General features: G+C 39.2%; 1 protein-coding gene across 50 annotated transcripts in view; it reads left to right on the plus strand.

Annotated features, from left to right (window-relative positions):
- Window positions 1–14,129, plus strand: part of Ank2 (ankyrin 2) — a 521,939-nt gene that overhangs the window by 394,802 nt on the left and 113,008 nt on the right. For 48 of the 50 annotated variants that reach the window (XM_075981403.1, XM_075981421.1, XM_075981404.1 and 45 more), the window contains 5 exons: window positions 917–1,102; window positions 1,527–1,550; window positions 5,103–5,201; window positions 6,670–6,768; window positions 11,547–11,645. In XM_075981403.1, coding sequence (XP_075837518.1) covers window positions 917–1,102; window positions 1,527–1,550; window positions 5,103–5,201; window positions 6,670–6,768; window positions 11,547–11,645 — 507 coding nt within the window. The remainder of the gene's footprint in view (window positions 1–916; window positions 1,103–1,526; window positions 1,551–5,102; window positions 5,202–6,669; window positions 6,769–11,546; window positions 11,646–14,129) is intronic. The other 2 variants (XM_075981382.1, XM_075981387.1) reach the window with 1 other exon arrangement.

A 14,129-nucleotide genomic window follows, 5' to 3' on the forward strand; every position in this document is an offset into this window, starting at 1 on the left:
ATACATGGTTCATGCTTCATACAAGATTCATGCCTTATACATGGTTCATGTTGCATACATGGTTCAGCTGCATACATGGTTCATATTGCATAAATGATTCATGCTACATACATGGTATAATACATTTGAGTAGATATTTTCCCTCAAAAGGCCACAGTTATCACATAAACAATTAATTTTGAAAACAAATTGAATAGTTAAATTTGCCTAACACCCTCATTCTTGTTATATGAACAATACTTATAACATTTGCTTGCGGACTTCAGGGAATTCAGGAGGATTACACTTGCCATCTTTTCAGGACTTAAATACTTGCTTATGAAAATATAGAGATGACTTTCCAAATTTTTTAGGATGGTTTTCTATCTTATTCTGGAGATCTTTCTAACTTTGCATTGTCTGTGCTGTTTTTTATGGATCTCTCTCTCTCCCTCCCTCTCTCTCGACAATTGAGAGATTGGGTTTAAAATGTTATATGGCATAAAAAACTCATACTGAAATGATCTTAGCGATCTAAAATGTAAGTAATTGCAAAATTAATGCCTACTCTAATTTACCAAAAAGCTTTAGGTCCCATTAAATCTCCAGCATCCTCACATAAATAGTATCAATTACTCCATTCACAGCAGTTATCATCTTCCCAGAGAGAATGCAGAGACAGTCGTCTATCTTGCACTGTTGATTGGACACTGATTTTGATTTTCCTTTTACAGACACACATTCAGCCCACTCCTGTAAAATGGCCACATACCATAATCAGCAGGCTTTGTTATGATGCAGAATAGAAATCACGAAAGCAATCTGATAAAGCCTTTGCACTGTGGGGGAAAGGCAGAGTCCACTCTGTTTCTGCTCCTCACAGTGAGTTTTCCGTCCTGGTTGTCAGTCCCACTCACTCATGAAAATTATATTCTAGGACGGCTTCACTCCTCTAGCTGTGGCACTCCAGCAGGGACACAACCAGGCAGTGGCCATCCTCCTGGAGAATGACACCAAAGGGAAGGTGAGGCTGCCAGCTCTGCACATTGCGGCTCGGAAAGATGACACCAAGTCCGCTGCCCTCTTGCTTCAGAATGATCACAACGCTGATGTCCAATCCAAGGTAAGAGCTGGTGCATCTGTGGAGAGGTCCCCTCTGACTGCCAGCATCCTCCTGGGTGATGATCAAGGCACAGTCTCTGCTGATAATGCAGCCTTCTGGTCAGAAAAACATGTAAATCGTTTCCATGGGTAGTTCAGATGGAAGGGGCCTGTCTGTTGGGAGATAGTAATATTAATAAATATTAGGGCTCAACGATTTTCTTTAGAAAGCCAGTTTCCATCTTTGAGACATTTAGTTAGACATTCTGTTTACACCGTTAATTATAGCGAGAGTCTGAAAGAATGACTACGGTGTAATGGAGTAGGCTTTTCCCACTCTGTCTTGTTGGGAACACGGTACTCAGTTGCAGCCAGCACATCTACTGTTTCTTTCATTTTGCATTGTGTAACATCTTCCCTCTTTTTCCCACCAAACACTGCTTCAGATGATGGTGAATAGGACAACCGAGGTACAGTATTGCCATTATACCAACATTTACCTTGTTTTTGTTTATTTTTAGTTTTTGCCCAGATAGAATATATGCTCACTAATTCACACTAATTATTAAAGTTCTATTAGTGGGAAAAATATTTAGAGAAAAATTCTTATAATCAAGAGAGATTGGTAACTCAAATATATTTAATGCAACATATATTGGATGCAACAGATATTGTTAGACCAACCATTTGAATAGTTTGTGAGTCCAGCATGAAATAAAAGACTATTGTTGCTTATAATTTAATGAGTGAGCCTTATTCTGAAACTTTTGCAAAGAGATATGAATTTTTCCTCTTAATGAGAATGTAAAGATTAGAATTTAGGGAAGTAAAATTTGGGTGGATTCTCTGTTATTCAATAGCAGTGGCCCTTTCCAGCATTTTTCCTTTAGTGCATTATTTATGATCGATAATGGCTCTGTGCGTTACGAGCAAAGCAACTGCTTTTTTCCTGTAACTCTTAAAATATTTGCCATTAAATAATCTTCTTCTTATAAAATAGGTCATTATAAATAAGTTTGGGAGCCTCTAGTGGGTGTGTGTTTTCTCTCTTTTGTCACAATATAAACATTATTGAATGTATACTATAAAAATAATCTACACTCAAAAGCAAGGGACTGTTTATAAAGGTTGACTTTTGTTCTGGTGGGTCAGGTCTCTAGAATAATTCTGGAGAAGTTGTAGGTCTTTGGGCATTCACAGAAAATATCATATTTCTCAAATTTTTATTAACACATTCATCTACTGAGATGCAATTTACTTGAATTATTTGCACTGCTTTTTTGTTTCTTCCCTTTTTTGTGCATGGCATTGGGGGCTGAGGGAACTTCAACTCAAATGCTTGGTAAAATTGTTTAGGAATGGAATTATACAAATTGATCTTATTTACTAATTTTAGTACTTTATTTTCTTATGTATTCCTTGGGAATTATTTTTATGCATTATGGTGGGTGTAACCAGCAGAGAGTTGTGCAGTGTAACAGCCTGAGGCATCATGATCATGAAGGCCAATGAAAAAGCATAAATTAATTATTATAAGTGATAAAATAATTTTAGTATACTCGAATGATTAGGAAATGTTTTTCCAGCATTCAATAAAATTATTAGAAATTAAATTATAACTTGAATAATTGTGTGTAACAAAACTTTTCCTGGGGAGGCACAGCACACATGACTACTCACCCCAGATAAGGAGCCCACATCCAACCAAAGTACAGATACTGCCGAAGTCTAGCTTGGTGAACCAATGAGTTTTATTGAGGCTACTTACAAGAATATGGGCTAGGGGATACTTAATGGAGCAGAAATGACCCAGAGACAGCTGCATCACCAGAGCCCACCCCAACATGGGCGACAGCTCACGAAACCAGAGAAACTGGAGCACACTGCACAGCCTGCAGGCGGAGCAGTAGACTGGAGTGTTTGCTCTGCCACTCTGGTCTGCACCCCTTGCAGTCAGCTCAGCTGGTTTCACGTCTCCCAGGCTGCTGGTCTGCCTTTGAAGCTTGCCTCACAGGACGCTCAGCTTTTATTGCTTACTCCACCTGGGAGGGGCCTTGTGGATCTAGTCACGTTCAGGGACTTCGTGGAACTCATTTGAATTTTGTACCTACCTGCTTTTAAGGAGTTCCCCTGCAGGTTGAAATGTTTTAATCTCTGAGATAACTGTTGCAACAATAATAGACACATATTCAGAATATGTCTGGGTGACAGGAACTTTTAAGATGAAAATAGAAAACGGATTTGACATTTTATAAAATAATTATGGGTTGTATACTGATTTTCCCCTTAGTTTTGGCATGAATGCAGCAGCTCCATGCATAGTAAAATAATCTTGGTCACATTTGTGGAGATAGAATTCACATTTACTATTCTTATTTTCATATCTCACTTCTTTACAGTTAAAAATTATTGGCAACTAGCTGGACGATAGTGGTACATGCCTTTAATGCCAGCACTTGGGAGGCAGAGACAGGTGGATCTCTGAGATTTCGAGGTTAGCCTGGTCTAGAGAATGAGTTCCAGGACAGGCTCCAAAGCTACAGAGAAACCCTGTCTTGAAAAAACAAAGCTAAACAAAACAAAAATTATTTGCAACTAACATTGCTGAATGCATCGGCAACCTTCAGTTACCTAAGCCATCTCAATGCTTATCTTGGCATTTTGAAAACAGTAAAACCAAATTCTATATACAAAGTCTATAAAAAAAAAACTGACTGTGGCTTGTAAAATATTTCTTCAAGCAATTGGTTACATGTTAAAATCCATTTCCAAGTCCAAGAGAATAGGAAATAGCCTGCAAACTGTGGTGTGTGTTAACTAACAAATGCTGTTTGTTTCCCCATATTTTTATTAAGTTATGAAAACTACAGAGTAAGGAAATTTACCAGCTGTGTGAGCACTTCAATAAAAAAAAGAGATAATGTGCATTTATTGGGAAGAACAGCAAAAAGATCTAACCACATCTTCATCAGAAATAGAAAGGATTTCTTTATTTGGCTCTCAGGCTTTGTTTTTGAAGCATGTGGGAAATAAAATATTTATCAGATGCCCACATCATTTCATCGATGTGGTTATTTTTAACGTATTTTATTTTAGTGATAAAATTATATCTAATTCATATTTAAAATTAGATACAATTGAACCCTCTTTTATTTCATAATCATATTGATACCAAACATATTTTAAATTGAAGATAGAGATTCTTCTCTTATTCAATATATCCTGACTGCAATTTCCCCTTTCCATCCCTCCCGATATTATCCCAACTCCCCTCTTCCCCATACCTATTTCCCTTCAGAAAAGAGGCCTCCAAGAGACAACAACCAAAAATGAAAAAACAGCATATAATAAGACAAGGCAAAACCCCTCATATCAAGGCAGGATGGGGCAACCCAATAGGAGGAAGGGTTGTTTAATATTGGTTTTTAAATTCTTTTTCACTATAAATCACCATCTAAGCAGTTGTGACGGGGATAGGAAGTCAGCGTTGATACTGCAGAATGAAGTAGACATATTTCCTGAGAAATTGTCACACTCCTGCAGATAAAACACTAACTAATGCTCTTTTACAAATAAGATCAAGGGGTAGGAAAGATGGCTCAGTGGCTAAGTGCACGCTCTGTGCAATCATAAGGATCCCCACTTCCCGTTGCCAGAAGCCATATTAAAAAGCCTTGTGTGGCCACGTATGAAGCCCGTTACGTTTCTGCCTAGAGGATGGAAACAAGGGATTGCTCATGCTTAGTGGTTGCCAGCTGAATCCAGGTATTTTGAGAGACTCAAGACGCACAGTTTTGGATAGACAACTAGTTTCATATATTAAAATCAATTTGCTAGCAAGTGTAGGGTATTTGGTTTTCCCTTACAGCACTAAGTGATAGAGTTGTATTAAAGCATTTGTTACGTGAGTTGCATCGCTCATGCACTTGGCAGGCGGTTTCACTGTAAGCTTTCTGGTTAGTTAGTGATCGCTTTCCACAGTGTGAGGTGCATTCCTACCCACGATTTCTCTCTTTCCCTAGAGCGGCTTCACCCCCTTGCACATAGCTGCACACTATGGAAACGTCAATGTGGCGACTCTTCTTCTAAACCGGGGAGCCTCGGTGGACTTCACGGCCAGGGTACGTGGTAAAGCACGTGTATTTTAAGAAAACAAATGTGAACATTAATGGCTTCTCATGGGTCTCGTATTTAACCCCCTTCCGCCATCCTAAAGATTCTGAAGTTTTCACTGTCTTACACAGGATAAAATTATAACCCAATGAATAGAACAAGACCCTGGAAGCTGGAGAGATGGCTCAAGGATGAGCTTATAGCTTTTCAAGAGGGCCGGAGTTCGACTCCTACCCTTTCCTGAGTTGTTCACCACATTCAAGTCCAGCTCCAGGGGAACCATTGCCCTCTTTTGGTCTCTGAGGGCAGAGAACACTCAAACACATAGAAAATGAAAATCAATAAAAAATAAAGACTGCGTCAGGAGTAGAGGAGGCTAATTTTGACATGGCATTCAACTGTTACATTATAAAACAATATAGAAATCATAAATGCTCAATGTCCAGTGATTGGATGACGGTGTTAAAATAGAAAGCATGAACTCTGTAAGGGCCATTTCTTAACAAGTAGGCACACAAGGGGATGAGTTTTGATTTTCCCTCTCTTGGTCTAAAAAATTAAAATTTTACTCTGATGTCTTCGTAAAAGTTACTGTAAGACAGTACATAAAATTATAATAATGGTCTACTTCTGTTAGAAAAATTCATTTACATAATACTATAAAATTCACATATAGCATGGTTTTTAACATGATTCAACTGTTGTAATATTTAAATACTTGGAAAATTGCGACACACAAAAACTCAGACACATATTCATGCCATTATGATGACACTTGATATCTCATAAGACAAACTAAATTTTGTGTGCACTGTTATAGTCCTTGGAAGTCTTCTATATGTGTGGTGGCATAAGGCCTATGAATCCTAGGAATCTGGACGCTCAGATAGGAGGAGTTCCATTCTAACAGTAGCCTAGGTTATATAGCAAGTTCTAGGCTATCCTGAGCTATGTAGTGAAATCCTGTTTGGGGAAAAAAAACTTCTGTTCTGAAAGTACCTTGTATTACTTTCCAGCTGTTTTTCTCTGTGAATTATTCTGGGGGGATCTTAAAGAATAATTATAACAGGATATTGACACACGTATTTCCCCCCCATTTTTAAACGTATAAAACTTTGAGATCTCAAGCTCTATAGTATATGAGTATTATAGAGAGACATTTACCGGGCTCTGTATTAGAAATGGAGGCTTTGCTTCTGCCACACAGGCATCCCCCATCTGTCTCTTGTTTTACATTCAATGTGTCTATGGTAGTTCTTGACAAATATGCATTTTCATTACACTTTTCATTTTCTAACAATTTGTCTCCCATGGTTTAGGGCTTCTTTGTTTCTTATGACCAAACCTATTGAACCATAGATATCATGGGTCAAATCACCACACACAAGTCACAACCCCTTGGTACTTTTTACTAGGAAGCCCTGCTCTTAACCCTGCCATATCCACCCTGTTCTGTTTGCTGTTTCCACGGTATAGAATGGAATTACTCCCCTGCACGTGGCTTCCAAAAGGGGCAATACCAATATGGTGAAGCTCCTACTGGATCGAGGTGGTCAGATTGATGCCAAAACAAGGGTGAGTATCTTTGCACTTTGAATTTCTTTCCATCCTTTTAAGCCCTGCTGCCTCTCACACCGTACCTTCTAACACTAGACAGCAAATACAAGCAGTGTGTTGCTAGGAGACTGTTCTTGGGTTTGATATCACTCTCATACAACATGTAAAGGTTTCAGCTGATAAAATAAAATTAATGTTTGTTCATAAATGCCTAGAGCAACAGACTGCTAGCCCCTCAGTGTTGTAGTTTTTCATGATCAGTTACTGGGAACAAAGATCAAAGACTCAGAAAACGGTGCTAAAAACAAAACAAAGAAACCTCACCTGATTTCTCTTATAACATTTATTCCAGGATAGCAGCATCATGCTATGAGAGAGTTTGGGAGTTTTTTTGTCTGTCCAGAGTGTGGTACCCTATTCTTGCATAGGGGTTTTGCCTGGTTCCAACTTTTGCTGTGCTGTGGATAGGAAAAGGGGCAATCTGAGAATTTGGGCATGCTCAGGCTTTGCCTGCTTCTTGCTTCCTGCCTTGCTGTCCATGTTCTTCCCCCAGTTCACCCCTTGTTTTTAAACCTTAGTGCAATAATTTTTAAAAACCCTAGCCGGCATATTAAGGATATTCACTACTCTTGTTAATGCTGTTCTGAAGCAGATACTCATTAGTGAACAACCGAGTTTGTTTCCATTTGCCATTATAGTACTTCTTGGATTCTTCAAAGATGTTCTTGTCTTCATGGGTCACATGCATGCATTGCATATACAAAGTCTAACACTGATAGCACTGTTTTCAAAAATCGGAGTGCTCAGAAATAAAGAGACATGGACTCTTATGATTGTCTTGCCTTTAATTATTTAGGAAAGTTATCAATTTGGAAGCACTGAGAAGTGAATTTGGGACCACATTTTGTCCTCTGTAGCTTTTGGCTAGAGAAAGTAAATTGAATTTGAATCAAGCATTAAGATGCAAAGAGCAGATTTTCTAGTTCTGTATAGAGTGTGGACATTCTGTTCTTTCATCCTCTCCCCAGTTTTTTGAGTTTCTGCTCGTGCCATGAATTCAGGAGACCCAATACCGAACAAGCCAGATCTTATCTCCCTATTCCAAGATCAAGTCATGGGCTGGTGGCACTGCTCAGTAAAAGAGCACTTGCCCAGTATATCTGAGGCCACACTTGATGCTTAGTATTGTGGAGTAGGCAGAAAAGAGAGCAGGTTTGGGTCAGAGTCAAAGATACACAACACACACACACACACACGCCGTGGTGGGGAGGAAGGATTGACCACTGGTACCCAAAGGATACTGTATGCTGGTGAATATTTAATAGCAGGTTCTTTAAAAACAAGATGAAATAAAATGGCTTAGTCTGTAGTCTTTCCCCTTGCTGATTTTCGTGGTATAAATACTCTCTCCATTATCTGCTGAGAGATGGTGACATGGTGTTGCTGTAGGCAGAAGTGGCATGGGATGAAAAAGTGAGCTCCTTGTGGGCTAGCTTCATTCAGCACATGTAGCATAGTGCACAGTGTTGCTCGGGTACGCCATTCGCGCAGGAGCTAAGCATCCCTGGTGCCTAAGTAGCACTGCTTTACTGCATTGTTAGAGTCCCATACCCTGGCCACAGCTAAAAGGATCCTATGCCTCTTACCAAAGCCAAGGTGAAGCCTGAACTCAAGGATTGTGACGTGGGGTGAGAGGCCCATTCTGGAATACAGTACTTGATTACTAAGTTACTAGAAGATAATGGAGTCAAGTTTGCTTTCCGATCTCTTAAAGCATATTTGAAATAGGAAATGCTTAATTGTTTGACTATTTTTATAAATAGGTTTCTATACACATAATTTCAAAGTCTTAATTATCTTTATTTTCAGTTCTAGCAATCAAGATGTTCACAAATCATCAGAATATCACTTATTCTGTCTGGAATTATCCCTCATCTGCTTGTTCCTTTTCACATATTTGAGGGTTCCATTATCTGAAGGAAAGCAAAATTTATAGAGTTTTTTTGTTGGCATAAAAATGAATCTGTGCCTTTTTCTCCCCACTGTCACTTCTGTTTTGGCAACCACTGAGGCGATGGGCATCTTGGAAACCTCACCATTGGAAGGCCTTAGAGTGCAACTCGGAGGCGTTTTAATCACAGCCCTTTGATAATGTCTACCCCCCAACTTTAATGTTGAACTATAAATTTTATAGATAGTTAGTGAGACTAATAATTTGGCTTTTATTAAGAACATTACTCTTTCCTGTTTTAAAACTTATTTATTATTTAAATGCAGAGCTACCCCCATAAGAGGACTATATTTAAAATATTAAAACACATATTTTATTGTCAACAATAGAAGTACACAAAAATGCTAAAGGATGTTGAACAAAACACATCAGAAGAGATAATTAGAGAGCGGTAACAGCTACCAGAGATCATATGTGTGTGATGTTCTAGGCATCTTGCTACATACACTAGAAATATCACCGTATTTCCTCTTCGGAACAACTTATGAAACATGATTTTCCTGAGAAATATGAAGGTCTTCATTTGAGAAATGAGATTGCTAAAAGGGCGAAATGGATTTTTGCACCATTATGTAATGTGAGCTAGGACATGCAGCATTTTTATAACAACGATCTGATTTCAGCATCCATTACTGGAAAAATAGCACAGTCAGAGAGCAAAGAGTGGAAAAGATAGGGAAGCAAGGATTGAACAAAGCAGTTTTGAGCTGCCAGCTGGAGAGGTGATGCCTCTCTTTTGTTAACTGAGTAGCCTTGGCCAAATCACTCACAGCAGAGAAGCCAGCGTGTCTGTCTGGTTTTAGTGACGAAGAAAGGGCACATGAAGAAGGGAACTTCGGAGGGCAGAGAAATTTAGCCTTCAAACTATAACTTAGAGGTCCCGGAATATAAAACCCGGACAAGAATTGCCAATAATTTGATGGTGTGCTTTGTAGTAAGGATTCAAATTCCAGCCAAGGTGAGCATGGAAGACAATGACTTTAGCATCACTAGTTGCTGGGCTCTCGTGTGAGCAGGTGCATCGCATCATTAACCATGAGACTGAGAACTTAGGCCTCACTAGTTCTTTGATGCTCTTGTGGGAATGCTAAAAGTTCCCTACAGAGTTCCTGTTGTTTCCGTTTCCTGAAGGGTATTTTTGGGATTTTTCCCTATTTACAAAGAGCATATTTCAGGCAGTTCATACAAAATGATATATCTCCCTTTACTTGAAGCATGTAAGCCAGCATCTCTCCCCTTGCCATTCTCTTAAGGCTTTAAGACAAACAGAAGAAGAAGTTGCTTTCTCTTTGTGCACAGCATGGATCCTCTCCTTGTAGAATTTGGTCAAAGACTTTGGTCAAAGACTTCTGATCTTTGATTCACCACAGGGCTTTGTGTCTCTGCAGTCCAAGGCACAGAGTCCTCTGCTTACTGTCTGACATTCCTCAAACTGAAGACCGATGAAGCCCACCAAGCATGTACTTGAGAAACCATCCTATGTCATTTACTATACAACTTATATTGCTATTACAGTGTGCTGGTATCAAGACAGAAAACATTATCATTTCCATTTTTTCCCAGCTCAATCTCCCTTTCATCTCCTGCTGGGAAATCTTGAAAATAATGTGGCAACCCTCCCCGTACAACTGTGCCCAAATGTGTTTGTAATTTTTTTTTACGGTTTATTGTTTTTAACTAAGCTATATGTTTTCTCCCACTCACCTTCCTTCCTCCCCTTTCCCCTTTCATTGTCCCACATTGCCCCCATGCTCCCAATTTACTCATGAGATCTTGTCTAGATCTTCCTAGGTGGATCCATGTATTTGTCTCTTAGGGTCTTCTTTGTTATCTAGTTTCTTTGGGTTGTGAACTATAGGCTGGCTATTTTTGGCTATATCTAAAAACCACTTATGAGTGAGTAAATATTATATGTGTCTTTATGATTCTGGGTTACCTACTCAGTATTTTTTCTAGTTCTGTTCATTTGCCTGCAAATTTCAAGATGTCATTCTTTTTTTTTAATCTGATTTTGACTGCTGAGTAGTACTCAACTGTGTAAATGTACCACATTTTCCTCATCCATTGTTCAGTTGAGGGGCATCTAGGTTGTTTCCAGATTCTGTCTATCATGAATAATGCTGCTATGAACACGGTTGAGCAAATGTACTTGTGGTATGATTGAGCATCTTTTGGGTTTATGCCTTAGACCTCAACATAAAACCAACCACACAGAACCTCATAGAAGAGAAAGTGGGAAATAGCCTTGAACACATAGGCACAGGAGACCACTTCCTAAATATAACTCCAGTAGGACAGACACTGAGAGCAACAAATAATAAATGGGACCTCCTGAAACTGAGAAGCTTCTGTAAAGCAAAGGACACAGTCTCTTGTTGATGCAAAGAAAACCAAAATCAACGGGCATAACAGCACAACCACAGCTTTGGTTTCCAGCGAGTAGGCTATACATCAATGTGCTCTGTGCCTTCCCGTCTTTTGTGATGTGCAAACATTTGACCAGAATTCAACCTGTTCCAATACAGACAGTCTGCCTATATTGGAGCAGAGTTGCGGGGAGCCTCTGTTTTCCCTTTCTAATTCTACGTCATGATCTGTTTCTGTCTTCTCTCTTTCACTCCCCTCTCTCTGTTAGGTAAGTTGCCATTCTGTTATGCTTTTATCAGGTCACCAGGATCAAATTTCAGCCTCTTTCCTATCAGTGGCAAAAGGCATAATCTTGTTTTGGTTTGTGTCTTTTTAAAGGAGTGTGAACTCAGGCTTAGTATCTTCATTCTCTTGCCAGGACGGGTTGACACCACTTCACTGTGCTGCGCGAAGTGGGCATGACCAAGCGGTGGAGCTGCTGCTGGAACGGGGTGCCCCCTTGCTGGCAAGGACCAAGGTGAGTCATTGTGAGTAAGATGACATCCGAGGACACTTAAGGCACTTTGGGTGGTCTTTCTTCTTAAAACTAAACCACCAGTAAAACTTATTGAATGTGCTAAAAATAAGAAATAAATACCAAATTTGCAAAATTATTAAAATGAGCAAATGCATACATCAAGATGTGCTAAATGAATACCTCTAGTTTCCTACTGCATTTTTTTAAAAACTATTATTTTACTGTAAATGAAAACTTGACTAACAATATTATATTAAATATATTAATATATATGAGACTATTACATTGCATAAGCTAAATTTTTTTATGACTTTCTAAGATGACTATATAACACATGTGGAATTATCTTTCAAGGTAATACCATTACCACTGGAAGATAAAGCTTAGAATTTATTAAATATTTCTCTTTTGGGTAACACTAATTAGAATATTTACGGAATAGTAGAGTTGTTGACTATAGTAGGGATTTATAACGGTGATAGGAACAGCATACCTTAGGATTAGTCATATATAAAGAACTGCAAAGCTATAGCAATCATTCTGTTCTTTATGGTAAAATACAATGAGCGTTTTCTTCCCTCACTTTATTACAGTGTTCAGGCAAGAAAAACCCATTTCCATGTGAATAAAAATCACACGGTAAATGAGTTGTTTGGAGGTTTGCATTATCGATATTTATAAATTTTATTGTTTTAGATTTCTCTAATACCTACCAGAAAATACTGTGAAGCATAAATGGACATTTAATCACCCAGAATTATTAAATGGGATACGCAACAATTTTTAGATCCTTAAATACAATAAAAATTCTGATGTGAACCTCTTACATTTTCTCCTGATTCCACCCTGATCCTACCACTTAATAATGTGATGGAAGAAGGTCATTGGCTAATAAAGGAACTGCCTTGGCCCATTTCATTGGTTAGAAGATAGGTAGGAGGAGTAAACAAAACGCTGGGAGGAAGAGGAAGTGAGCTCAGACTCCACAGCTCTCCTCTCGGGAGCAGACGCCTCAGAGAGACGCCATGCCCCTCTCCCGGGCAGACACACGTGATGAAGCTCCGACCTAGAATCTTACGGGTAAGACCGGTGCTCACAGATTATTAGAGATGGGTTGATCGGTATATCAGAATTAGCCAGTAAGGGCTAGGGCTAGAGGGCCAAGCAGTGTTTAAATGAATACAGTGTCCGTGTAATTATTTCGGGGCATAAGCTAGCTGAGCAGGCGGCTGGGGTGTTGGGGACACAGCCCCACCGCCCATATTCCTACAATAATGCTGATATTCCCCAGTGCTAGTAATAGGACAAGATGAAGAAAACCAAGATACTGGCCTCACATGACATATCTTCAACACACACAAACACACACACACACACACACACAGACACACACGCTATTCACAGTATAGAATGATAATGGAAATAATGTAGATAATTAATGTAGTCAACAACTCTACTATTAAGTAATTGTTCTAATTAATATTACTCAAAAGAAAAAGAACATAGAAATGCAAAGCTTTATCTTTCAGTGTTAATGGTATCATCTTGATAGATAATTTCCTGTATGTTATGATGCACTGGTGTTTTGAGACAGGGTTTCTCTATATAGTCCTGAAACTTGCTCTGTAGACCAGGTTGGCCTGCAAATCAGAAATCAGCCTGCCTTTGCCTCCCATGTGCTGATTACAGACCTGTGCCTCCACGCCTGGCTCAATTCCTACTGTAATTGATAATTTCCCTGGTATCATTTGGAGGGAACCAGCACACACTCTTACCATTTATAGAGAACTCAGTCATTAAAAGATATGCCCCGCCAGCCCCGCCAGCCACTAGAGAAACTGACTTTATACATGAAAGACACAAAGTGAAGTAAGTTTCCTGCATTGTTTTCATTATCATTCTGTATGGTGAATGTTGCAAAAATATATCTTAAAATATGCAACAGTTTAGACTGGGTTCTGTGGAGCTGTCATGGAGAGCTTGTTGAAGGAACAGGCTGCAATTTAAATGGAAACAAAATCGCAGTCCAGTTGTGTTACACTCAATTTTTTAATATCCTTATAAAACTGAAGCTTATGTGATCTTCCACGAAAATTTTCAAATAACCTTCGCTTGCACTGACAATGGATTCATAACCTGCGAGAATATGGATTACCTGAGTGTGAGTTTTAAGGTGAGCTTCCTGTCATAGGAGGAGTCATTTAAATTTAAGGGTCCAGCACAGAGCACTGGTGACCACATGGTTATACCCATCCAGTCCTGCATCCAGCTATATCACGTATGAGGAAAATGCAATGTGCCAGGTGCTGTTCTGGGTACCAAGGAACTAGCAAGGTGAATTCCCATCAGAAAGTATCTTGAAGAAGCTTAGACTCTCCAGGGCAGCAGGGACAGGAGACTGTGAAAAGCAGAGCTCTGTAAGCGTAAAGGAATCTGAGCGGAGGAACTGATCAGGTTGGAGGAGGACTAGCCACTAGCATATGC

This window comes from Microtus pennsylvanicus, chromosome 7, assembly GCF_037038515.1.
Source record: "Microtus pennsylvanicus isolate mMicPen1 chromosome 7, mMicPen1.hap1, whole genome shotgun sequence".
Taxonomy (NCBI): domain Eukaryota; kingdom Metazoa; phylum Chordata; class Mammalia; order Rodentia; family Cricetidae; genus Microtus; species Microtus pennsylvanicus.